The sequence below is a fragment of the Polypterus senegalus genome, chromosome 9 (genome assembly GCF_016835505.1).
Source record: "Polypterus senegalus isolate Bchr_013 chromosome 9, ASM1683550v1, whole genome shotgun sequence".
Lineage (NCBI taxonomy): Eukaryota > Metazoa > Chordata > Cladistia > Polypteriformes > Polypteridae > Polypterus > Polypterus senegalus.
Window position 1 is genome coordinate 180,491,536 of NC_053162.1, and position 25,395 is coordinate 180,516,930.

The 25,395-nt window shown below is 45.2% G+C and overlaps 1 protein-coding gene across 6 annotated transcripts in view; it reads left to right on the forward strand.

The window, feature by feature from the left end:
* The window catches only part of LOC120536084 (pre-B-cell leukemia transcription factor 3), a 291,992-nt gene that overhangs the window by 198,216 nt on the left and 68,381 nt on the right, over positions 1–25,395 (forward strand). For all 6 annotated transcript variants that reach the window (XM_039764451.1, XM_039764447.1, XM_039764452.1 and 3 more), the window contains 2 exons: positions 8,213–8,454; positions 23,715–23,905. In XM_039764451.1, the coding sequence (XP_039620385.1) occupies positions 8,213–8,454; positions 23,715–23,905 (433 nt within the window). The remainder of the gene's footprint in view (positions 1–8,212; positions 8,455–23,714; positions 23,906–25,395) is intronic.

Genomic DNA, 25,395 nt, shown 5'->3' on the forward strand with positions numbered 1-25,395 from the left:
CCAGACATCACCAGCAACAACGCCGCCTATGGGCACAAACCCACCTTCGCTGGACCAGACAGGAGTGGCAAAAAACTGCTCTTCACTGATGAGTCACGGCTTTGTCTCACCAGGGGTGATGGACGGATTTGTGTTTATCGTCGAAGGAATGAGCACGTCTGGGACCTGTTGGATCGCAGGGTGAGGGCTAGGGCCATTCCCCCCAGAAATGTCCAGGAACTTGCAGGTGCCTTGGTGGAAGAGTGGGGTAACATCTCACAACAAGACCTGACAAATCTGGTCCAGTCCATGAGGAGGAGATGCACTGCAGTACTTCAAGCAGCTGGTGGCCACACCAGAGACTGACTGGTACTTTTGATTTTGAGCCTCCCTTCATTCAGGGACACATTGTGAAACATTTTTAGTTTATGTCTTATGGTGTTGAGTCTTTTAGTGTTCATACAAATATTTACACATTAAGTTTACTGAAAGTAAAAACAGTTGAAAGTCAGAGGACGTTTCTTTTTTTGCTGAGTATATATATATATGTATATATCTCTGTATCTATATATCTATATATATATATTTATCTATATATATATATATATAAAGTCCAACTTCTGTCTGCCACTCTGCTTTTCACGAGAGAACTACTTAACGGATTTAGATTGTAGTTTATTTTCTAGAATTTGCTTGAACATTCCAGTTGATTCTGCAGGAGCGATGTATTCCCGCTAATCCGACAGAAAGGCTGTGGGGCGGGGAAGCGTGACGTCAGAAGCGGGCGTGGCCTTCCTCACTCACACGCCAGTCTCTGTTCAAGTCGGTGTAACTGTCCCGTTTCGGAGTATAACTTGCATCCACTTAACTAGGGCTACTTGTTGGTTTTAAAGTTTGTCCCGTTTCACTACTACACGGGCGGAGCCGGGGGGTTACGGCAATTATAATAATAGAATCCTTATCAGGCAGTTTACTTCTCAAATGTGCATCCCCATCTCTGAGTGTTTGAGAAAGTGGATGGGACACCATTCCCGATTTTGGTTTTCTTCAGTCCCGGAACCACAACAGTTGAACTTGTCCTGGCGAGACCACCCCCCGTTGGCCAGGTTCCCGTATCTCACAATTGGGCCGCCGGCCGCAGGTTTCTATATAATCTTCCTATTTCCCATTCTAAAAGCGGCCCATATATTAATGAAGCCTTAATGAGCTGTTGAAAGCCTCCTGAATCGCCATCAGATTATTAAACTCAAAGAGGCCCCCCTGTAATCATATAGCGTTTGAGTGGGCTTAGGGTACTTTTCCACATCTGCCGCTCTGTATTGTGAAGTAGACGAGCTTGAGCTTCACATCGCTTTGTAATCATTTTGACCTGCAAATTATTTATTGGCCTCCTCCGCGCCGCTGTACGCGCCAGGCTGATTCCGGCCGGCCAGGTGTGTTGCGTGCTGAAAGATGGCTAATGAGGATCTGCTGAGAGATCCGCCCGGTGTTTGGGCCAACAATGAGTGGGCATCGCGGAGTAAATGCAGCTTCAAATCGTTCTGTTCTTTTCTTTGCCGCCCCCCAAACCCCCCCTCGTTTCTCTGTGCGGCACAATGCACTTTCTGACTGCAGATACGATCTCCTGTCACACCGCGCGCTTTTGAGGAGACTCGGCTCTCCTTTCAGAGAGTCCCCAGCGGTCAGGCCCTCTTTTTCTAGTGACATCCACACAAATGCGTGGCGCTTTAGGATCTGCCAAACTACAACACAAAAAAAAATCGCGCCTCTACCTGCCAATTCACAAGTATGACAGATTACGGGCAAAAACAAAAAAAGAAAGAAAGAAAGAAAAAGAAAGAAAGAAGTGAAGAGCGAGGCGCAAACGCCGGGCTCTCTGCGGGCTCACAAATGCCAGCCCTTTCTTCTCGTGCCGCCCGTGATGCACTACCGGTGTTTCGCCGTCTCTGGTGTGACGTTAAGATTTGTACTGATGAAAACCGCCTTAATAGCCGGCCTGTAATTTTATTTATGTAGACGCCGCTCGCTTTGGCCGCTGTGTTTTCCATCTCTCCGAAGAAGAATGTTAGGCTGAAATGCCCAGCGATAATTGACTTTTATTGATTTTCTTTGGATTTTTTTTTTTTTTGTGTAGTGCTTTTGTCTCTCCTTCCTCCTCGTTAGGGGGCCATTCATTACAGGCACGTGAGTTGATTGTTGGGGATGCGCTTATGTAAACGCCACGGGTCCCGCTAACAGTTTTATCATGTCTTCTTTTTTTAAAAGCGCCATTGTTGCGCGGTGCCCAGTGGATCAAGCAGTTTGTGTTCAAATCCTGTTGTTTCGGGTGGAGTGGGTATGTGCTCCCCTGTTTTGTCACGTTAGGGTGTCCCGCTTCTCCCATTTCTATTCTTTACAAACTTAAACTACCCGACAGCGTCCGGGCTTCTTATATCTACAACCTCGGCAGTTGGGGAAGTGAGAAACTGAAACAATGAGGCATTCAAATGAATTCAGTGATACTAATTTACAGATTCATAAAATGTATTATTTTGTTCTTTTACACAATGCACATACTGTACATGAATTATTGTAGTACAGCTATCTAACGCTTTTCAATATACAATTGATGCGTAAATATATAAATGTTTTTGGTGTGCCCACTCTGGAGCAACAACAACCTTTATTTCTATCACACGTTTTCATACAAGTGATGGAGCTCAGAGTGCTTTACAAGATGAAAAAAGGAAAAATATATATAAAAACACAATTAGGAAATACAAAGAATAAAGAAAAGTGTAACTGACCACAGAAGGGGAAAAAAAAGAAGAAACAATGGAAGTTCATGTCGGCTACCCTGAGTGATGTCGCTTGGCCTTCTTTATAGTCAGGATAAGTGCGAGGCGATTACAGTCGCTAAAAATCGAACGACATGTCAGTGGGGATCCCAGCAAGGCAATCAGTGCTGGCGGTATAGGGAAGAGACCCCGACACACAAGTAAAACACGTTTTTAACATTTTAGGGGGTCGGTGTGAAGGGATGGATAGATAGATATTAATGCATAGACCTGTAAGGCACTGTACAATAAACAGATATACAGTATATTAATGCATAGACATGCAAGGCGCTATATATTAAATATTAATGCATGGACATTTAAGACGCTGTACAATAGATAGATATATGGTATATGAATGCATGGACATTCAAGGCCCTTTACAATAGACAGATATACAGTGTATTATTGCATAGACATGCAAGTCACTATATATTAGATATTAATGCATGGCCATTCAAGGCACTATATATTAGATATTAATGCATAGACATGCAAGGCACTATATATTAAATATTAATGGATGGACCTTCAAGGCACTAAATTATAGATATTAATGCATAGAAATGCAAGGCACTATATATTAAATATTAATGGATGGACATTCAAGGCACTATATTATAGATATTAATGCATAGAAATGCAAGGCACTATATATTAAATATTAATGGGTGGACATTCAAGGCACTATATTATATTATATTATATTATATTATATTATATTATATTATATTATATTATATATATATATACACACATACAGTATATTAATGCATAGACATGCAAGGCACTATATATTAAATATTAATGGATGGACATTCAAGGCACTATATAATAGATAGATATACAGTTTATTAATGTATGGACATTCAAGGCACTATATAATAGATATTAATGCATGAACCTGCAAGGCACTATATATTGAACAGATATGGATGCACAGACAGATATTAATGCATAGTCATTGTAGTGGGGTGAATGACGAGGCAGGGCAAAATGCAAATGCTTGTGCCAACAGGGCAAAACCATTTAATTCCAACCAAATTTAAAAAAATAAAATAAAAATGAGCAAGGATGTGCTTGTATGCGCTCTTTGTGAGATGACAGTTTCCTTTAGCTATCACTTTGGCACTATGTAATAGATAGACAGATATGAACAGCACTACATGGATTGATAAATAGATGTGAAAGGGACTATACATTAGATGGATAAACAAATAAGAAAGGCACTATATAATAGATAGATAGATATAAAAGGCACTATATAATAGAGAGATAAGTGCAATGTACAATAGACAGAAAGGAAGATAGGTAGGTAGGTATGAAAGGCACTGTATGAAGATGTATAGATATGAAAGACTGAATGAAAGGCACTATGTGAGAGACGTACAGAGCAGTATATAGGCAGACAATCAGAGAGTGGCACTGCTGAATGCCCTGACAGATGAGACATAAGACACTGACCTGCCAGTACACAGATATGAAATGCACTATATGATAGAGAGAGTTTGAAAGGTACTATATGAGACAGATGTACACAGCACTTTGTTAGACTGACAGAGAGAGTGTCGCTATATAATATATATATAGATATGTAATGCACTACGTAATACAAATGGTATGAAAGGCACTATATAATGTATACATAGATGTGTAATGCACTATGTAGTAGAGATGGTATGAAAGGCACTATATAATGCAAACAACACCATACAGACAGACAGAGAGACAGGATGGCACTATTTAATATATACATCGATATGTAATGCACTACATAATAGAGAGCCAGAGCTAGAAAGGCGCTATATAACATTATCTACAGGGTCAGATGGAGCTGTTCATCCTGTTCTGTTTTCTTCCCCTCCGTCTACTCCTGTTGTGGTTCGTCTCTTAAGCTGGCAGCTGACGTGGGATTGCAGATATTTCCGAACTTGATCTCCGTTTTTTTTAATTGTTATTTTTATTATTATGCCGGTACCTGAAATCTGAATCTTGAGTTTTAATAAAAGAGATAAAGCACTCCTGGAGAGTGAAGAGTTTGAAGCACTGGCGAGACGCAGTGTGTGAGATGGGTGGGCCGTGTCACCGAGTGCCGAAGCTCTGACGGATGCGGATGAACAGGTGGCTTCACTTCCCCGTCTCCATAATTCCTGGAACATGCAGCTCTGCTTTTGCGGATTGTGAGTTCCTGATGTCGGACACGACTTGCTCTTTTTCAGCAGGCACATTTTACGCCCCCTTGAACAACGCAGCGATGACATAAATACAAACAAAGGGCAGCTTGCTCAGGTGCATTTCTTCAGATTTATGGCGCACATGAGTCCCCGGTGCAGACTGCTGTTCTGCCCTTGTATGTTCAGCTCCTTCAATTGAGCCTCTGCCTGGCACAAGCCTGCCGCCCTGGACTGGCATTACGGTCCGGTATGTGCAGACCATTTCTCAGCATTGTAGCCTCACACAAAGCAGAGGCGGCAGATCTGAGCTGAGCGTTTGTCAGCTTGTCCATGTCGCTGTCATGTCGAGAGCTCTCGGCGCACACGCTGTGCACTATACGGTGTGAAGAACGGCAGGCAGCGACACAGAAACACAGAGAGTGAGCATGCAAGGTGCCCACTTAATGCCCTCAAGAGCTTTCCGCACCACTGCCGGAGAGCAGCTGTCTAGCATTAAAAAGCATGTGCTAGAAAATGTTTGCCCCCACTCTCTTATCTCTTCACTGTCTCTGATCTTGGAAAGTGACATGAGTGAGTGAATGATCAGAGCAAATCCTGAAGGAGTGTTCAGGATGGGCACCATGATGCCAGGCCTGGTAAAAGCAGAATGCAGCTCGGAGAACTCAATAAAAAGATAGGCATTTGGCCCACCCTGTCCCAGTGTCAAACAGTTTGGAGCTTCATTAAGTCTCTTAATTCACTTTGTGATCGCTGTGGACACCAACAAGTGCTGTTTCATCGACGTTACTCCCACCCTGTGCTTCTGGGGGTACACTGTGGCATTTACAGATGACGGTGATCACAGCAGTGAAGCGACTTTCTAAAGGTGGTGCACTTGTATCCTGTATTAAGTGCCTTCTGCGATGTGCCTGACGCTCAGCAGATGTCGCTGCTCTTCTTTTTCCTTCCTCCTGTTATGAAGTTCTTCAACACGGTCGGATGATCAATGAACACGATGCTTAGACTTGATTACGAACTCGGAAGATGTATATGGCGAGTCTTGGGGGAATTATCAATAGATCGAGCCTTTATTACAATACATTTTTTCTGCCCACACCAGTAAGGTGCTCAACAGATGGGGCCAGTTTTTTCTTTTTGCCATGCCATGTGTACTTTTTCAAGATTTCCGGGACGTTGCATATTTTGAATTTCCGGAACAAATCAGGTCATGAGCTTCCATTTAAGACCAACATCAAAGTTGTAGCCCCAGGACTTTGTGAAGACCAGTGGGTTGCCACGCAGCAGCTGCCATTCTTATTCTTAATGCCACATTAGCAGTTTCTGCAATTTGCTTCACATCCAGCAAATTTCGCTGCTATGCTTTTTTCTTTCTTACTACTACAAGTTCTTTGTTATGGCCGATGATCATTAAACACAATATTTAGAGTTGATTATGTATTCAGAAGGTATATATAGCGTGTCCCAAGGGGTTATTTAATAAACAGGCTTGCAAGGATCAAAACTTTATTACAATATTTTTTCTGCCCAACAGCAAGATACCCAACAGATGGTGCTACTCTTCTTTCACTAGTGTCACTTATTCAATCACTTTACTTTTTTGAGGTTGCTTGGACCTTACAGTTTTGTACTTTCCAGAAGTTATCAAATCATAAGCTTTTGCTTGGTTCTAGCCCCAGCAGTTCATGAGTACCAGCAGGTTGTTGCACAGTATGTGATTGACGCTCAGCACATGCTGCAGTTGTCATTCTTCTTCTGTTGTGGCCTCTGGGGGACACTCAAGCTGCCCAAACACCTGACACAAGGCTCAGACACAAATGCTGCACTCATCACGAAGATTTTTAATCCATGAGAAAGTCTTCAACGGGATCATTTCCCACCCCACAATCACACTTACAAAGCACACAGTAATAAAGCACTCTCTTTCTTCTCTGCCTCCTCCACTCCCCTCAGCCAGCTTCGTCCTCCTGGTCCTAATACTGGCTTGTGGAGTTGTGGCAGGCAGCTCTTCTTATACAAAACCTGGGAGTACTTCCAGTGTAGCAAAAATTTGGCCCAGTAGCACTTCTGGGTAAGGCTGGAGTCCAACAAAGTAGGGCTGGCCAGTTCTGTTTGTGCCACTTGGCAGCACCCACAGAATCCAACAGGGCTGAACCAAAGAACTCCAGTTCCCATGATGCCCAGTGGGAATGTGGGGTGCTGCTGCAACCCATGTGGGCTGCCCTGTGCATGCTGTCTCCCCCTGTCCTTCAAGGCTCAGGGTATCCCAGCCGAGCAAGGTTCTCGGCCATGCCTCACACTATCTACAATATGCTTGACGCTCAGCAGTTGTCGTCTCTCTTCTTTTTCTTTCTGCCATGTCATCACCTTCGCCTCTCTTCTTTTTGTTTTTGACATGTCACCCTCTCTATCAGTTTGCAAAAAGAAACATTCAAACCTACTCTAGCTCACTTTGCCGAGGTTGGCACTACCTCAGACTTGTTCATTTAGCAGCGTGTATCAGATAATGATATTTTGATTAAGACCAAGATCAAGGTTCTTGCCCTGGTACTTCACGAGTACCAGCAGATTGCCATGCTGTAAGTGGGTGATGATCAGCAGATGCAGCAGCTGCCATTCTTCTTCTTCCTATCACATAATTGGCTTCTGCAATTTGCTTCACACTCAGCAGATGTTGCTACTCTTCTTTTTCTTTCTACCTGTTGCGCAGTTGTTCTTCACAATTGATGATCAATAAACTGAATACTTATACTTGATTATAAATTCAGAAGACATGTGTAGCGTGTCCTAGGGGACTGCCAATTTATGGGCTTACGGGGACTGAGCTTTTATTACTATAAATTGTTCTGCCCACACCAGTAGGATGCTCAGTAGATGGTGCCACTTTTCTTTCTGTCTGGTCACTTAGTCAATCACTTTGCTTTTTTGAGGTTTATGTGACCTTCCATTTTTTGACCTTCCAGAACAAATCAGGTTGTGAGCTTCTGTTTAAAACCAACATCAAAGTTGTAGCCCCAGGACTCTGCGAAGACCAGTGGGTTGCCACGCAGCTGCTGCCATTCTTCTTCCTAATGTCATATTAGCAGTGTCTGCAATTTGCTCCACGCTCAGCACAGTAGCACAACATATCAGATCATAAGCGTTTGTTTCAGACCAACGTCAAGGTTCTGGCCCAAGTGATTAGTGAGTAAATGTGTGACAGGCAGACCTGCAATGACTCACAATCCCTTCTCTGCTCTTCCTCAGGTCTCAGTATTCGAGGGGCACAAGAAGAGGACCCTCCAGATCCACAGCTCATGCGGCTGGACAACATGCTGCTGGCAGAAGGTGTGTCGGGACCAGAAAAGGGTGGCGGATCAGCGGCAGCGGCGGCCGCGGCGGCAGCTTCAGGAGGGGCCACAGACAACTCCATCGAGCACTCCGATTACCGAGCGAAACTCACACAGATCCGACAAATCTACCACACGGAGCTGGAGAAATATGAGCAGGTGTGTCTCCCCATAACCGCCAAGACTTCCTCTTAAGGATGAGGTGCTGGGAAAAGTAGAACAAAGCAGAAAATGGATGGGGGGCTTCATGTTTGTGTTAGGGGGTCCGTGGTCAGCAGTGCCTTGAGAACTGATAAATTCAGTCAGGTCTGGAGTGGCGTCACATTGAGGGTCGGTTCCCACCTTGAGTCCAGTGCTGCTGGAATTGGCACCGTGACAATGACATTTATGGGTTATGGGTAATAAAAATGTTTTTATTGGAGGGGCCGGGGGTCTGCTGTAATAACATTAGTGTTTTGGTCCTTTAAGCAAAAACATTCGTTCATTTTTGTGTGTTTGTAGGATGGCAGGTCCGATGACACGAGCGTCCCAGTCTTGTTAACTGGCTAAACTCTGCTTGTTCTTGTGTGGAATGAGTGGTGTGCCACCCAGCCTTGTGCCCAGTGCTGCCAGCTTCTCGTCACCCTTGTGACGGTTCAGGAATGGACAGATGGCTTTAATGTGCTAATCCTTGTGGATCGGTGCTGTGGGAGAGTCAGTTTGGTGGGGCAGGAGTGGCACCCACGGGTTGGTTTCCACTTTGTGTCCAGAGCTTCTGGAATTTGCTGCATATTTCTGTGGATGGGTGGCTTTATTGTGTTGAGCTTCATGTTTTTATTGTGGGACATCCTGAAACTTTGTTGGATCCCCTTGAAGTTGCTGGATATCCTGGCTGGCCTGTATGCTGATACTGAGACTGCTGTAAGGAGGGGAGGCAGGACCTCTCAGTTGATTCTGGGGTCCGTCAGGGGTCTCTTCTGCTCCTGCTCTGTTTTGGGTGGTGGACAGGGTTGTGGGGTCCAACAGCTGCGAGGCATCTGTTGGTGAAGAGAGATTCACTGATCTTGACTTTGATGACAGTGCTGTGATCTTCAGTGGAGGCTTTCTGATGGGGGGTCTCGACAGACTGAGTGAGGGGTCTAAGTGGCTGGGCTTGAGAGGGTCCTGATAAAAACCAAAATCCAGGCCTTTAATTACCTCTTGGGCACAGCCATTGGCACTGGAGAGAGTGTCGACCTTGTCGAGAGGTTTACTTACCTCAGCAGTGACATTCATGTGACTCTGGTGACTCTTCCTATGAAGTCAGTGGATGGATTGGGAGGGCATGGGGGGTCATGAGGTCACTGGAGAGGGGTGTGTGGCGCTCCTGATATCTGCAAAAGGACGAAGGTCCAAGTCTTTAGAGTCCTGGTGCTCCCTGATTGTGAGACATGGACGCTATCCAGTGACCTGAGATGAAGACTGGACTCCTTCATGTGTCTTTTTGGAGGGTCCTTGGGTACCACTGGTCTGACTTTGTGTTGCTCATGGGGTCCTAAATGAGGCACACAACCAGTGAGGGAGCGTCAGTTAGGGCACTACGGCCATGTGGCACGATTACCCGAGGATGATCCAGATCATTGTTGAGGACCTGAACGTCTGGACCAGGCCGAGGGGACACCTACATAAACACCAGGCTGCAGCAGATAGAGGGTCATTTCCAGGAGGTGGGACTGGACCACGTGTCTGCCTGGGGGGCTTACCAACCAGGATCTCAAGCTGTTTTGTCATGTGGGGGGTTACAGCAAGGCGCTGTACCAGTACATGCCCCCAGCCTGACCTGGTCTCTGGGTATAACATCAGTGCCCTTTGAGCGGGTCTGTTCATCCTGGACTGGTTCTTGCTTTGTGTCCAGGACTGCCAGGATGGACTGCAGCTCCTTGTCACCTTGTAAGATCAGAACATGGGTAAATGGCCTTTATGTGTTAATGCTTAGGGACTTGTAACGTGGCACGGTCAGGCGACGTGAATGTCACATCCTGGTTAGGTCTGGAGTGGCATCTCCTCCATGGTTGGTTTCCACCTCCTTGAGTTCATTGCTGCTGGAATGAGCTGCATGCCCCAGTGGTCCTGTGATGGCATTCATTGGCTTCAGAATGGACAGGTGGCTTTATTGTGTTGGGCTTCATGTTTGTAGTAGGGGGTCTGTGGTCAGCAATGCCTTTTGAACTGATAAATTCAGTCAGGCATGGAGTGGCATCACGTCAAGTGGTGGTTCCTACCTTGAGTCCAATGCTGCATGGAATTGGCTCAGTGACAATGACATTTATGGGTTCTACAAATGGACGGGTGACTTTGTTGTGTTAAGCTTCATGTTTTTAGCTCTGGTCATAGTGTTGGTGTCTCAGCATGTTGAGCGGGTTATTCATTATGGTGGAGTGGTGCATTCATCCCAGACTGGCTCTTGTTTTGTGTCCAGTGCTGCCAGGATTGGCTCCAGCTCCAGCTCCAGCTTCTCGCCACCTTTGTAACACCATAGGCCAGTTCAGAAAATGGGCAGATGGCTTTAACGTGTTAATCCTTGTGAAGCGGTGGTGTGGCAGGGTCACTTGGATACATTCAGTCTGGACTGGCATGGATGGGTTTGCCCTGTAGCAGAGTGGCATCTCATTCAAGGTTGGTGCCCAGTGCTGTTGGAATTGGCTCCGTATGTTTGTGGCTCAATACTAAAAATGGATGGGTGGGTTTATTGTGTGAAGCTCCATGTTTTTATTATTAGGGGGGGTCTCTAGTCATAGCCTTAGTGTCTCAGCCCGTGGAGTGGGCTGTTTATTATGGTGTGGCCTGAGTGAGTGGGCGGTGCAGTGGACTGGTTCCTGCTTTGTGTCCAGTGCTGCCAGTGTGGGCTGCAGCTTCTCGTCACTCTGTAACAGAACAGGAAATGGACAGGTGGCTTTAATTTGTGGTGTGTCAGGGTCACATGAATGAATTAAGTTTGGGGTCTTCCCTGCGGTGGGGTGACTTCTCATCAAGGGCTGGTGTCTACCGTTTTGGTCCAGTGCTGCTAGAATTGTCTCCACATCAGTGGTCTTCATGGGCTCTAAAGATGGATGGGTGGCTTTATTGTGTTAAGCTTCATGTTGTTTTTAAGGGGGTCCGCGGTTATAACACCAGTCTCCCAGCCCTTTGAGCGGGTCTATTCGTCCCAAACTGGTTCTTGCCTTGTGTTCAGTGCTGCCAGGATGGACTGCAGCTCCTTGTCACCTTGTAAGATCAGAACACGGGCAAATGGCCTTTATGTGTTAATGCTCAGGGACTTGTGTGGCACAGTCCGGTGACATGAGTGTCACATCCTGGTTAGGTCTGGAGTGGCATCTCCTCCATGGTTGGTTTCAACCTCCTCAAATTCAGTGCTTCTAGAATTTGTTGGCATGCCCCGGTGGTCCTGTGATGGCATTCATAGGGTTCTAAAAATGGGCGGTTGGCTTTATTGTGTTAAACTTTGTGTTTTTAACAGGGGGGTCTTCTGTCGTGACATTACTGTCTCATCTCTTTGAGCTGATGCCTTCATTATGGTGTGGCTGAGTCACATGTATACTTTCAGTTTGGACTGGCAGGAATGAGTGTGCCCTGCGGTGGAGTGGGCTATCCTACTTTGACTGGCTCTTGCTGTGTGTCCAGTGCTGCCAGGGTGGGCTCCAGGTTCTCGTCACCCTTGTGACAGACTAGGCCAGGTGAGAAAAAAGGGGCAGGTGGCTTTCATTTATTAGTGAAGTTGTGGTGTGGCTGGGGTCTCTCAAATCACGTCAGTTTGGATTGGCATGAGTGGGATTTGCCCAGTAGCAGAGTGGCATCTCCTCCATGGTTGGTTTCCCCCTTGTGTCCAGGACTACTGGAATTTGTTGGCATGTCTCTGTGGTTCTGTAATGGCATTCATGGGAATCTATAGAAACAATGGATGGCTTTAATGAGTTAAGCTTCATGTTTTATTAGGGGGTCTCTGGCCATAACATTAGTGTCACGGCCCTTTGAGTAGGTGCTGCCAGGATGGGCTCCAGCTTCTCGTCCCCCTTGTGACACCATATGTTCAGGAAATGGACAGGTGGCTTTCATTTATTCTTGATGTGGCAGGGTCACATGGGTACATTCAGTTTGGCCTGGCATGAGTGGGTGTGCCCCACCGTGGAGTTCCATCTCATCCAAGATAGGTTTCCAGCCTGGGTCCAGTGGCGCTGGCATTGACTGGAGGGCTTCATGATTGTATAGGGGGTCTGCACTTCTACCTTCAGGGTCTGAACTCCTGAATTTTCTTCCCCAGGGTGGACTGGCATCCCACCCAGGACTGCTGTCTGCCTTGTGCCTCGCTGTTTCTGCGATACCCACCACCTTCACGTGCCATCGTAGGTGGGGTTCCGAATCACGATGGCCGGGTGGGCAGTCGGGTGCCTCCTCGTTCTTCTTAATGATGATTGTGTTAGGAGGAGAGACTTGAAAAAAAAAAAAGCGCAAATGGGGGGCAAATGGCTGGCTGCGCTGCCCTGGAAGCCTTAAAAAAAAAACCAAAATGACACACGTATAGATTTTATTTCAGATTCTTTTAGATGAGAAGACCACTCAAGTAGAAAACAAGCCCATTTTCTCTGAAGTTATCCTCGTATAAAAGCTGTAATCAAAAAGAGGGAAACGCAAAGAAATGAGAAGGAACAGAAAAGAGAAGGGATGTCATTGACACAGCTGAACCGGTGCAGGCGGCGCCACAAATTAGACCCTCATTTACTCTCAGATATAAAAACACAAAAAACACTTGGCCTGAAGTGCGTCTTTCTTAAGGGTGTATCCAGATTTTAATTATCTAAATGTAAATACTTAACGAATTTTACTTAGAGTAATGAGCTAAAGTGCACACTACATAAATGAGATGTTCTAATTAATCATGTATGAACTACTGGCTTAAAGAAAAGCTCTTTAAATTCGCCGAATGTTGGGCAAATGCCAAGCTGAACATCGGCGTTTACATTTACAGATGACTTTACCTATTAGGTGCTGCGATATGCACGGTGGCACTTATTATACGGCTCTAGAGACCACCCGGCTTTGTTGAGGGGGATCAGACATTAGAGAATGAACTGCGCAAATGTCCAATAAAACATTTGTAAAAACGCTTTTATACGGGGACGCGGTGCCAAAAGTATACAGGACTACACGCCGTATAACACCGTCGGACCTGTTTAATCCAGTTTGGGGGGGAGGAGGGGTATTGGCAGGAAGCAGCCCCCGGACAGACCACTTTAGAAATATGGTGTAGAATTAAAGCGCTGTATTGATTACTTAGAAGGACAGACCACTCAGCTTTTTCATTCTTGCTTTATTATTTTTTGTTTCTCGTAATGTTATATTATCCATCCATCCATTTTCCAACCCGCTATACCCTAACACAGGTTCACGGAGGTCTGCTGGAGCCAATATGTTATATTATTTTATCATATTTGGAAAAAATTGTGCACTAGTCATCTGCTATTTTTATATATTTATACTAGTCGTCCCCTGTGGCTCCGCCCACGTAGAAGTGACACAGGACAGTGAGGAGCTCCCCACTCCTGACGTCACGCTTTCCCCCTTCCCTCGGTCCGCAGCCTCTCTCTCGGATTAGCGTGAATAAATCGCTCCTGCAAGCAAACTATGATTCTTGGCGCGATGAGAAAAGTCGCAAAATCAACTGGAGCTTCTAAACACTTCAGAGTTCTCAGAGGTCTCTTGGTCCTGATGGCCTCCCTCTTTGCACAATCAGCCAGTTTTTGTGGATGGCCTGCTCTAGCAGATTTGTAGCTCTGCCATACTCTCCATTGATTCGTGGCTAGCCATCCCCCCGCGGCTCCACCCGCATAGTACTGAAACAGAACAGTGAGGAGGACCCTGCCTGGCTCCCCACTCCTGACATCACACTTCACCCACCCCTCGGCCCACAGCCTCTGTCTCAGATTAGCGCGAATATATCGCTCCTGCAAGCAAACTATGATTCTTGGCGCGATGAGAGAAGTCGCAAAATCAACTGGAATGTTTAAGCAAATTCTAGAAAAAAAGCCCAATCTAAATCTGTTAAGTAGTTCTCTCATTCGCTAGCTAAATGGAGGTAAGATATGCCGTGAGGCCCCGCCCCTCCCCTCGAACCGCTGTGTGTCTCACGGATCTGCGCAAATAAATCGGTAACGCAAAGCGAACTGTGATTCTTTGCGCGATGAGAGAAGTCGCAAAATCAACTGGAGCTTCTAAACACTTCAGAGTTCTCAGAGGTCTCTTGGTCTTGATGGCCTCCCTCTTTGCACAATCAGCCAGTTTTTGTGGATGGCCTGATCTAGCAGATTTGTAGCTCTGCCATACTCTCCATTGATTCGTGACTAGCCATCCACCCGAAATAGTACTGAAACAGGACAGTGAGGAGGACCCTGCCTGGCTCCCCACTCCTGATGTCACACTTCCCCCTTCCCTTGGCCCGCAGCCTCTGTCTCCTGCAAGCGAACTATGACCCTTTGCACGATGAGAGAAGTTGCAAAATCAACCGGAATGTTCAAGCAAATTCTAGAAAAAAAAGCCAAATCTAAATCTGTTAATTAGTTCTCTCGTTCGCTAGCTAAATGGAGGTAAGATATGCCCTGAGGCCCCACCCCCTTCCCCTCGACCCGCGTGTCTCACGGATTCGCACAAATAAATGGGTAATGCAAGCGAACTGTGATTCTTAGAGCAATGAGAGTAGTTGCAAAAACAACCGGAATGTTCAAGCAAATTATAAAAAAAAAACAAAACTAAATCCATGAAGTAGTTCTCTCATGAAAAGCGGACAGACAATCATTGGATTTTTTATATATACAGTGGAACCTCAGTTTGCGAGCATAATTCGTTTTGGAAAAGTGCTCACAATCCAAAGCACTCGTATATCAAAGCGAATTTCCCCATAAGAAATAATGGAAACTCAGATGATTCGTTCCACAACCCAAAATTATTCATATAAAAATGATTAATACAAAATCTAAAGTAAAATACATAATACAAATTAACCTGCACTTTACCTTTAAAAAGAATTATGGCTGGTGTGAGTGAGTTTCTAAACGCTTGTGGGATAACACCCAACGGGACGACATGCGGAAGAGCGTCCCAAAGCAATCGCAGTCTCCCAGCGCTGTAGCAGTTCACCGTATAAGCGCATCCAAAAAGATCACAGACATGCTGTAAGCGCCTGTCATCAATGGGTCATACAAGGAACAGTATAAAGATCCCGCTGCAATAAATAACTGCGCTGTTGCTGTTTCAAGCTGAATAAAGCTGGTGTTGTTAAAGTACTGAGACTCAGCTTCGTGTTTTGGGGAGCAAGATGGGGACTCACACTTCACAGCACACTCACAATGCTGTAGTAAACAGTATACACTCGTACGGATGTTGACTATATGAGTGAGGCACACAGACTCAGACGGAGAATAGGAGATGATTGCCAAGAGAGAGAGAGAGAGAGAGAGAGAGAGAGAGAGAGAGAGAGAGAGAGAGGGTGAGCGAGATAAGAGAGAGAGAGAGAGAGAGAGACGGGTGAGCGAGATAAAGAGAGAGAGAGAGCGGGTGAGCGAGATAAGGAGAGAGAGAGAGAGAGAGACGGGTGAGCGAGATAAGGAGAGAGAGAGAAGAACCATCAGCTCAGTTGTGATCACATGACGCTCAGCAGACAAAGTGTATCCATACTACTCGTATTGCAAGACATCGCTCGTTTATCAAGTCAAAATTTATTACAAATTTTTGCTCGTCTTGCAAAACACTTGTAAACCGAGGTTTCACTGTATATATATATATATATATATATATACTGCTCAAAAGAATTAAAGGAACACTTTTTAATCAGAGTATAGCATAAAGTCAATGAAACTTATGGGATATTAATCTGGTCAGTTAAGTAGCAGAGGGGGTTGTTAATCAGTTTCAGCTGCTGTGGTGTTAATGAAATTAACAACAGATGCACTAGAGGGCAACAATGAGATGACCCCCAAAACAGGAATGGTTTAACAGGTGGAGGCCACTGACATTTTCCCTCCTCATCTTTTCTGACTGTTTCTTCACTAGTTTTGCATTTGGCTACAGTCAGTGTCACTACTGGTAGCATGAGGCGATACCTGGACCCTACAGAGGTTGCACAGGTAGTCCAACTTCTCCAGGATGGCACATCAATACGTGTCATTGCCAGAAGGTTTGCTGTGTCTCCCTGCACAGTCTCAAGGGCATGGAGGAGATTCTAGGAGACAAGCAGTTACTCTAGGAGAGCTGGAGAGGGCCATAGAAGGTCCATAACCCATCAGCAGGACCAGTATCTGCTCCTTTGGGCAGGAGGAACAGGATGAGCACTGCCAGAGCCCTACAAAATGACCTCCAGCAGGCCACTGGTGTGAATGTCTCTGACCAAACAACCAGAAAGACTTCATGAGGGTGACCCAAGGGCCCCATGTCCTCTAATGGGCCCTGAGCTCACTGCCCAGCAGCATGCAGCTCGATTGGCATTAGCCATAGAATACCAGAATTGGCAGATGCACCACTGGTGCCCTGTGCTTTACAGATGAGAGCAGGTTCACCCTGAGCACGTGACAGAAGTGAAAGGGTCTGGAGAAGCCATGGAGAACATTATGCTGCCTGTAACATCATTCAGCATGAGCAGTTTGGTGGTGGGTTAATGATTGTCTGGGGAGGCATATCCATGGAGGTCACACAGACCGCTACAGGCTTGACAAAGGCACCTTGGCTGCCATTAGGTATCAGGATGAAATCCTTGGACCCATTGTCAGACCCTATGCTGGTACAGTGGCTCCTGGTGCACGACAATTCCTGGCCTCATGTGGTGAGAGTATGCAGGCAGTTCCTGGAGGATGAAGGAATTGATACCATTGACTGGCCACCACACTTTCCTGACCTAAATCCAATAGAACACCTCTGGGACATTATGTTTTGGTCCATCCAATGCCACCAGGTTGCACCTCAGACTGTCCAGGAGCTCAGTGATGCCCTGGTCCAGATCTGGGAGGAGATCCCCACAACACCATCTGTCATCTCATTAGAAGCATGCACCGATGTTGTCAGGCATGTATACAAGAACACAGGGGCCATACAAAGTGCTGCGTACAATTTTGAGTTGCTGCAATTAAATTTTGGCAAAATGGACTAGCCTGCCACATAATTTTTCACTCTGATTTTTGGGGCGTCTTTGAATTCAGGGCTCTGTAGGTTGATCATTTTCATTTCCATCAAGCGATGTGGCATCCTTTCGTTCCTAACACATTACCCAGTCTATATCAGTATAGATATCCAGGAGGATTTCTTTTTCCCATTGAGATCTGATGTGTTTTCAAAGTGTTCCTTTAATTTTTTGAGCAGTTTATATATACTCAGCAAAAAGAAACGTCCTCTGACTTTCAACTGTTTTTACTTTCAGTAAACTTAATGTGTAAATATGGTGTTGACTCTTTTACTGTTCATACAAATAAGACATCAACTAAAAATGTTTCACAATGTGTCCCTGAATGAAGGGAGGCTCAAAATCAAAAGTACCAGTCAGTCTCTGGTGTGGCCACCAGCTGCTTGAAGTACTGCAGTGCATCTCCTCCTCATGGACTGGACCAGATTTGTCAGTTCTTGCTGGGAGATGTTACCCCACTCTTCCACCAAGGCACCTGCAAGTTCCTGGACATTTCTGGGGAATGGCCTAGCCATCGATCCAAATCAATCCCGCTCCAGGGTACAGGCCTCGGTGTAGCGCTCATTCCTTCAGCGATAAACACGAATCCGTCCATCACCCCTGGTGAGACAAAACCGTGACTCATCAGTGAAGAGCACTTTTGCCACTCCTGTCTGGTCCAGCGAAGGTGGGTTTGTGCCCATAGGCGTTGTTGCTGGTGATGTCTGGTAAGGACCTGCCTTACAACAGGCCTACAAGCCCTCAGTCCAGCCTCTCTCAGCCTATGCGGACAGTCTGAGCACTGATGGAGGGATTGTGTGTTCCTGGTGTGACTCGGGCAGTTGTTGTGGCCATCCTGTACCTGTCATGCAGGTGTGATATTCAGATGTACCGATCCTGTGCAGGTGTTGTTACACGTGGTCTTCCACTGCGAGGATGATCAGCTGTCCTTCCTGTCTCCCTGTAGCGCAGTCTTAGGCGTCTCACAGTGCGGACATGGCAATTTATTCAGCAGTCCTCATGCCTCCCTGCAGCAGGCCTAATGCGTTCACGCAGATGAGCAGGGACCCTGGGCATCTTTCACAGTCGGTAGACAAGTCTCTTCAGTGTCCTGCGTTTTTAGAACTGTGACCTTAAATGCCTACTTTCTGTAAGCTGTTAAGGTCTTAACGACCATTCCACAGGTGCATGTTAATTCATTGATTAGGGTTAATTGAACATGTATGGAAAACAAACCCTTTACAATGAAGATCTGTCAAGTTATTTGGATTTTTAAAACATTATTCTTGAAATGCACAGTCCTGAAAAAGGGACGTTTCTTTTTTTGCTGAGTATATATATAGACAGATAGATATAGATAGATATTGGGTGAGGTTTTAAATCTATAACATTATCAAATGTTTTCTGTGATGTGTTTCGGTTTTCCAATGGTCTGATTTTTTAAAATACCATATGTGCCAAACTGAAACAAATAAAATGGTGTGGCAGATGGCGGCGTCCTTGCTCCACCATGCGCCCTGGGATGGAAGGACTGGGCGAGAGGTGTCCCAGGTGTCCCGGTGGGGCAAGGTCCTTGGTCGTCTGCCACAATATATATATTGGGAACCAGCCTCGATGAGGGCAGACACCAAGACAGCTTATGTCCAAAACACACACGTTTTATTTGTCCTATCAAGTACAGTGCACCAATCACTAACAGTCCTTCCTTTTTCTTGTTCTTTTCTTGCCGCCTCTACTTCTCTCTTGTAAGCTTGTCTCGCTCCCTCCCAACTCGGCTCTTCGACTAGAGTGAGGGCCCCTTTATACAGTACCGTATGTGCTCCAGGTGCGTCCTGATGATCTTCCTGCAGCACTCCCTGTTGTGGCAGAGGTGCTGCAGTTCACGTCTCCTGGAATGTCTGAGTAGACCCTGGTGATGGCCACATGCCCCAACCGGGCAGAGCTTCCCAGCTCGAGCGTGTGGCCCACATGGGAACCAGGGCAGTTGCCCTTTGTGTCCTGGAGGAGGTATTGGTCTTCTCTCGGTCCTTCCACCTGGCAGGCATCCCAGTTGTGCAGACACCCCAGCCATCTGTCACTATATATATATATATATATCTTTCTTTAACTATATATATATATATATATATAGATATATATATATATATATATATATATAAATATATATATATATATATATATATATATATATATATATATAGTTAAAGAAAGAGAGAGAGAGAGAGAGGACAACGATAAAGAGCTGGAGTGCCAATACGACCACCCCATATAATTGGATGCAGCAAAAGTAAAAACAAAACACACAATTATTGCGGTCGGTCGGTTCTGAAGATGCGAGTTCAAACAGAACTGAGAAAGAAGGCGGAGCACCCGGCTTTCAGTCCTCCCAGCAGGAAGAGGCGGGTCCAGGTGGAAGTGATGTCAGAGGTGTTCTAGCCATCAATCATGCAGTCTGCCGAGGGAGAGATATCAAGACACAGTGCCAACTCCGGTCCGTATGTGGTATATACTGTATATATATTTATATTGTAATAAGAAGACAAGAGAAAGCGGTTTGGGGATCCTTCCGTATGCTGTCAGGCAAACACTTAAGCAGTAAAGTGAGTCCCAATAGACTAATTAGGGAAGAGAGGTACGGGCTTTTATAGTTGCTGCTAAGGAAGAGGCGGGTCCGTGCAGGGAGTGGCGGAAGTGAGGTCAGTAGGAGGGCGTGGTCTGGACCAGAGGGTGGAAGTTGATGTTGGTTTAGCTGGGTTTCCCTTCTGTGGATTTGTAGACGAAGGAGAAGAGCGCTAGTGCACTTTATCAACCCTCGAGCTGTCATCTTAACCTCAGTTAAGCCCTTTGACTGCACGTGTGTGACAATATATAGCACTAACGGTCTCAGGCGGGTTGAAATCTAAGTAATCGATGTAGAACTCAGCATATTCAGCGTGCACCATCTACTGCAGTGTATTTTGTCTTTCCAACAGATGGTGCATCCAATACGTTTGTAGTAATAAAATACATTAACTGCATACATAAAATGCAAATGGTTGGGGTGCACCATCAGTTGCAATGACAAATGCAATGCATTTTATCCATCTTAATTAACAGATAAGTGTCTGTGTGTCCGTCCAGTTGCTGTGTCTTTACACAAACCACTGTAGGTATCAGGAACAAACTACTGAGACATGGAGTTGAAGCAGAATCCCTGACAACTGTTAAGAAGAATCTGGATGAGATATTGGGGCAGTTTAGCTAAACAAGCGGGCTTGATGGACTGAATGGTCTCCTCTCGTTTTGCAAATTTCTTCTGTTCTGTGTTCTTAAATCTCTGCTATTCCATCAGATGGCGCATCACAAACATTAGCACCGCATTTAGGAATCCCATACCAAATGGCATAAAACACAGACATCTGCAAGGCGTGGCTAGCCTCGTGCTGCTCCTGCTCCTCAAGCGTTGATACTGCTGTTGTCTTTGATGGCCTGCCGTCGTTCTCTTCTCTGTCTCATGTTCACTGTCCGCCACCCACATCTCCTGTTTTCTCCTGAAAGTCTCCACCTGTCTTCTCGAATGTTTTGTTGAATGCAGATGCTCCATTGTCCCTGCCTAGCGGGTTGAAGTCAATCTGAAGAGCAGCCTGTTGCAATTTGAAGACAACATTAGAATATGTTGGGAATGCCCATATGGAGACATGTTCTTCAAAATGTTCACGTTGAAGAAGATATTGCAGGGAGCTTCAGGTTAACTGAGCACCGCCTCTGCGCAGAAGGTCACCTCTGAGCTTGATGCCTGGATGGTCCATGGGATTTCTTCACAGGCCTCTTTTTGCCCACTAACCGGTACTCAATGAGTCTTAAACTACCAATGACTTCTTCATTGACATTTTGAAGAGCACTTATCTGTCTGGAGCATTTCCAGCGGATCATCACGGTCACTTTCTCTTTCATCTGTGAAACTAGCAGTCCGACTCTTGATTTCCTCGTTGTCTTACTCAGTTCGAGTTCTAGCAGCACTAAAGATCTTGGGTCGTCTACCGCCTAATGAACAGAGAGGACTAGCCAATAGGAGGAGCCCCAGCCCATTAGTCGTTTGCCTTGATTGACAAGTGACACACCCACCACGGAATGAAACGTTCCAAAATAAAAATCGCCGACATTGGAAGAGCCGTTTGGGAACGTGCCGTCGTTAAATAAAAGGAAGCCAATTCGAAACCAAAGCTGCGCTAATTAAATGTGAGGTAACTGCATTACTGAACCAAAATAAAATAATGACATTGTATTTCATAGTAATTAAGTGGCTTTTATTTAATTGTGTGTTTTTTCTCCTCTTTAATCCCTCATTTATGTAGATCACTGTACATGTTCATGTGATGATTTATTTCATAATTGTCTTTTTGTTTATTTCAGTTTGGCACAAATTCTATTCCAGAGATCTTCATTGTAATGCTTTAATTTAGAAATGAACAAATTTGTATTATTGCAAAACCTTTTAGGGCAGTGAAGGTGTACAGTTGTCAGCAATACCTGTTCATAGCTCTGAGGTCAATGTCTGGAGTACTGACATCCCAAAAGACAGTCATGTGAAAAAGTAAGTGCACCCCACGGACACTGTTAACACTTTCAACGTACTTGACCCTGCAAACAGTAGACCTTCGTGCCAATGGTGTCTATGGATGAAGGTGATCTACTTGAACACCCTCAGAATCTGAATTATTTTTGTCACATGCAGAAAGTAAGTCTAGACAGCTCCATTTATCAGCACTTCAAATCCAAGTGCTTCAGATGAGGTGCCAAAGATTACAATCTCCTTAGGGGGACTGCAGGTGGACTTGACTGTCTTATTTAAACTACAGATATTGGGGGTCTGGTTGTGATGCCCTGGGTTGCCCGCAGCTGGCCTGACCTCCAGGGTATCGATAGTCACAATTGAGGATGAACTGGGCAATGAGGACACACAGCAGCAAGAGTTGGTGAAAATGTGCATCTTGCTTTTTGTGTTATCCAACAACTCCAAATTCTGATGGCCCCTCTGTGTTGAGGTGGCCACCTTTTATCTTAGACCTGGGAGTACTTCTGGTGCCATAGCCCTGCATGATGATGGAACTTCTGGGTCCCTTGAAACAGGGATCATTTTCTTCTGCAGCTCCCCCTGGTGCCACCCTCGAAGCCCTGCAGGATTGTCACATGGGACTACAGTTCCCAACACTCCCTGCAGGTATATGCCCGGGTGTACCTAGTTTATCAATGGAACCGAATTATCCTGGATGGTTGTCTTCCTTAATCCATCCCCTTTATGGGTTCACCCAAAAACAAGAATGCCCTCCATCCCGGCCTGAACCTCCATCCGATGTCCTTTCTATTACACCTGCTGGTATAATGGGGTGTCCTTACTTTTTCACATGAAAGTACATGACGTCAGATTCATTTTTAATCGTTATGGCTCCTAAAATCCAAAAAAAAAAGTACTGAGTATAAGGCCTAACTTCCCAGATGGAGCCTTGGGCTTTCCTGCTTGCAAGCTCTAAACTTAAAAAGGCCATGCCTTCAAAAAACGAGCCCCAGGCTTATCTGAGGCCTTTATTTCTAAAAGGGTTTCTCTCCGAAGAAAGGAATGAAAATGGCAAGTCCTAATTTCTGGCAATTTTTCAAAAAGATGAGAAGAAACTGTAAAAATTTCAGTTTCAAAAAGCATTCCAACAAGGCAGGTGACAGAAAATTGAAACTTTTATTAATAAAGTTGAGAAAATCAAAAGAAGGACAAAGGGAATGCCTAAAACAAGCCGGAAGCAAAATAAAAAAACCAAGAAATCCAAAAAGCTCACAAAAAAGACATTCACAGTACAACTAGCCATGCTGGTCTGGCAAACCAGTCCTACTGAGTAGAATATATAGGCAGGGGGCGGGGCTTCAGCTGCTACCTAATGGTGGCCCCGCCCCCTGCCTATATATTCTACGTAGTAGGACTGGTTCGTCCCTTTAGCTTCTACACTAAATATATTAAAATGCGAATGTAAATACATATACAGTATATACGAAACAAATAATACTCAAAATATTCCAAACGTAACTTTAACATTCAGAATCTTTAAGAGGTGATAAGTTCGCCAAAGATTTGCGTAGTAATTAGTGATGAGCAAAAGAATTCCCGTGAAACCGAAGTGTCAGTGGGTTTACTTCTGTTGTCTGACTCTTTTTTTCACAAATGTCTCTCAAGCTTCGTTCTCTTTATCCTCAGGTGTAACCTTTGTCTTCTGTTCTTGTTATTTTTCGCCGCCAGGCATGCAATGAGTTCACGACCCACGTGATGAACTTACTGAGGGAGCAGAGTCGGACACGTCCCATTTCACCGAAGGAGATTGAGAGGATGGTCAGCATCATTCATCGCAAATTCAGTTCTATCCAGATGCAGCTCAAGCAAAGCACCTGTGAAGCAGTCATGATTTTACGCTCCAGATTTCTTGATGCACGGTACGTGTCTCCTAATAATTATAAACCTATTTGTTACTCCAGTTGGCAAATGTACGCTTGGTGATAAAACAAAAATTCAAAAGACTTTGATCATTCTTAAGGGTCAGAAACTGCATAGTTCTGATCAATCAATACAGTTCAGAATCTGGAATGTTAAAGGACTCAATTACAATCTTAAGAGAGAACAAGTGCCTTTACAGCTAACCTTCTTAAGGGTAGAGACAGGAAAAAGTGAGGACTGATTTCAGTGGAAATAAAATTGGGTTAGTCAATTTTTTTTTTCAAACATTGATAACATTTCCAAAGGAATGGGAGTCTTAATTTGGAAAACAATTCCATGCTATAGTTACTGATGATAAAAGAGTCGTCACTAAATAAAGATAGATGAAAGTGTGTCCCACAGCCATAAAAGCTTGAGAGCCCCCACTCTTGAGGCTCGTCTTCAAACCCAGCATCTCTAAACCTTTGTGGTGTCTCATGACCCGCTTTTTCCCCCTTGGTGAATCGAGCGCAATCATCGGAGTGGAGTGGGAATCGAGTGAGATTCTCAGAGCAGGGGGTGGTAATTGAGTGCGATTGTTAGAACCGCAGCCCAATGCCACCCGCTACCAATAAACAGTAGCATCTTGCGACCCACGGTGAAAGGACACACTCCAAAAGCTGGGACACAACCCAGTAGTCGAGAGTCACCACTCGAGCCAACATGCTCAATCAAGCCCCTGTGCCACTGGATTCAATGGCATGTCTTCCGTGCTCAAGTCACCAGCAGCTGTGCCTCAGAGTGGAAAGTACACGGACTGACAGTTCACAGGAGGACATTCGCCATCTGGTTTAGGTTAGATAAAGTTTACCAGTCTCGAAGGGAAACTCAGATGCTTACGGCAGCAGAAGCATCAGAAAATAAGGATATGGAACTCATAGGACAAATAACATAACCAATCAATGGGCCAATAAATAAATAAATCAATAAATAACAATAAAAGCGTAACGAGTGCATCAGATGGAAGCATTGAATTGCCTGATAGCAATGGGCAGTAAATGCCCCTAAAGACCCTTTTAGCCCACCATGGGTAGTAAGCCTATGGCTAAAAGTGCTCCAAGAGAGCATCTCCTGGAGGGATGGAGGAGATTTTTCATGATGACCTTCAATTGTGCGACCACCATTAGCTACCAGTGCATCCAGGGTTGGTCCTGTGATGGCGCAGGCTTTCCTGGTGAGCTTATTCATGCATTGGGCTTCTTTTGAGCTCAAGTTGCTTCCCCAGGAGACCACCACACTGACTACTATGGACCTGTAAGAACATTTCCAGCAGCGAAAAGACCGAGACTCCTTTGGAAGTCCATTCTCCTCTGGCCCTTCTGTTTTGTCAGACCCGTCCATTTTGCTGTTCATGTTCTCCCCTGGATGGTTGACTGGTCTCAGAGGCTTCTTGGCACACCAGAAGTCCACCACCAGCTGATGTTGAGTTCCAGGTGGTCCTCCACAACCA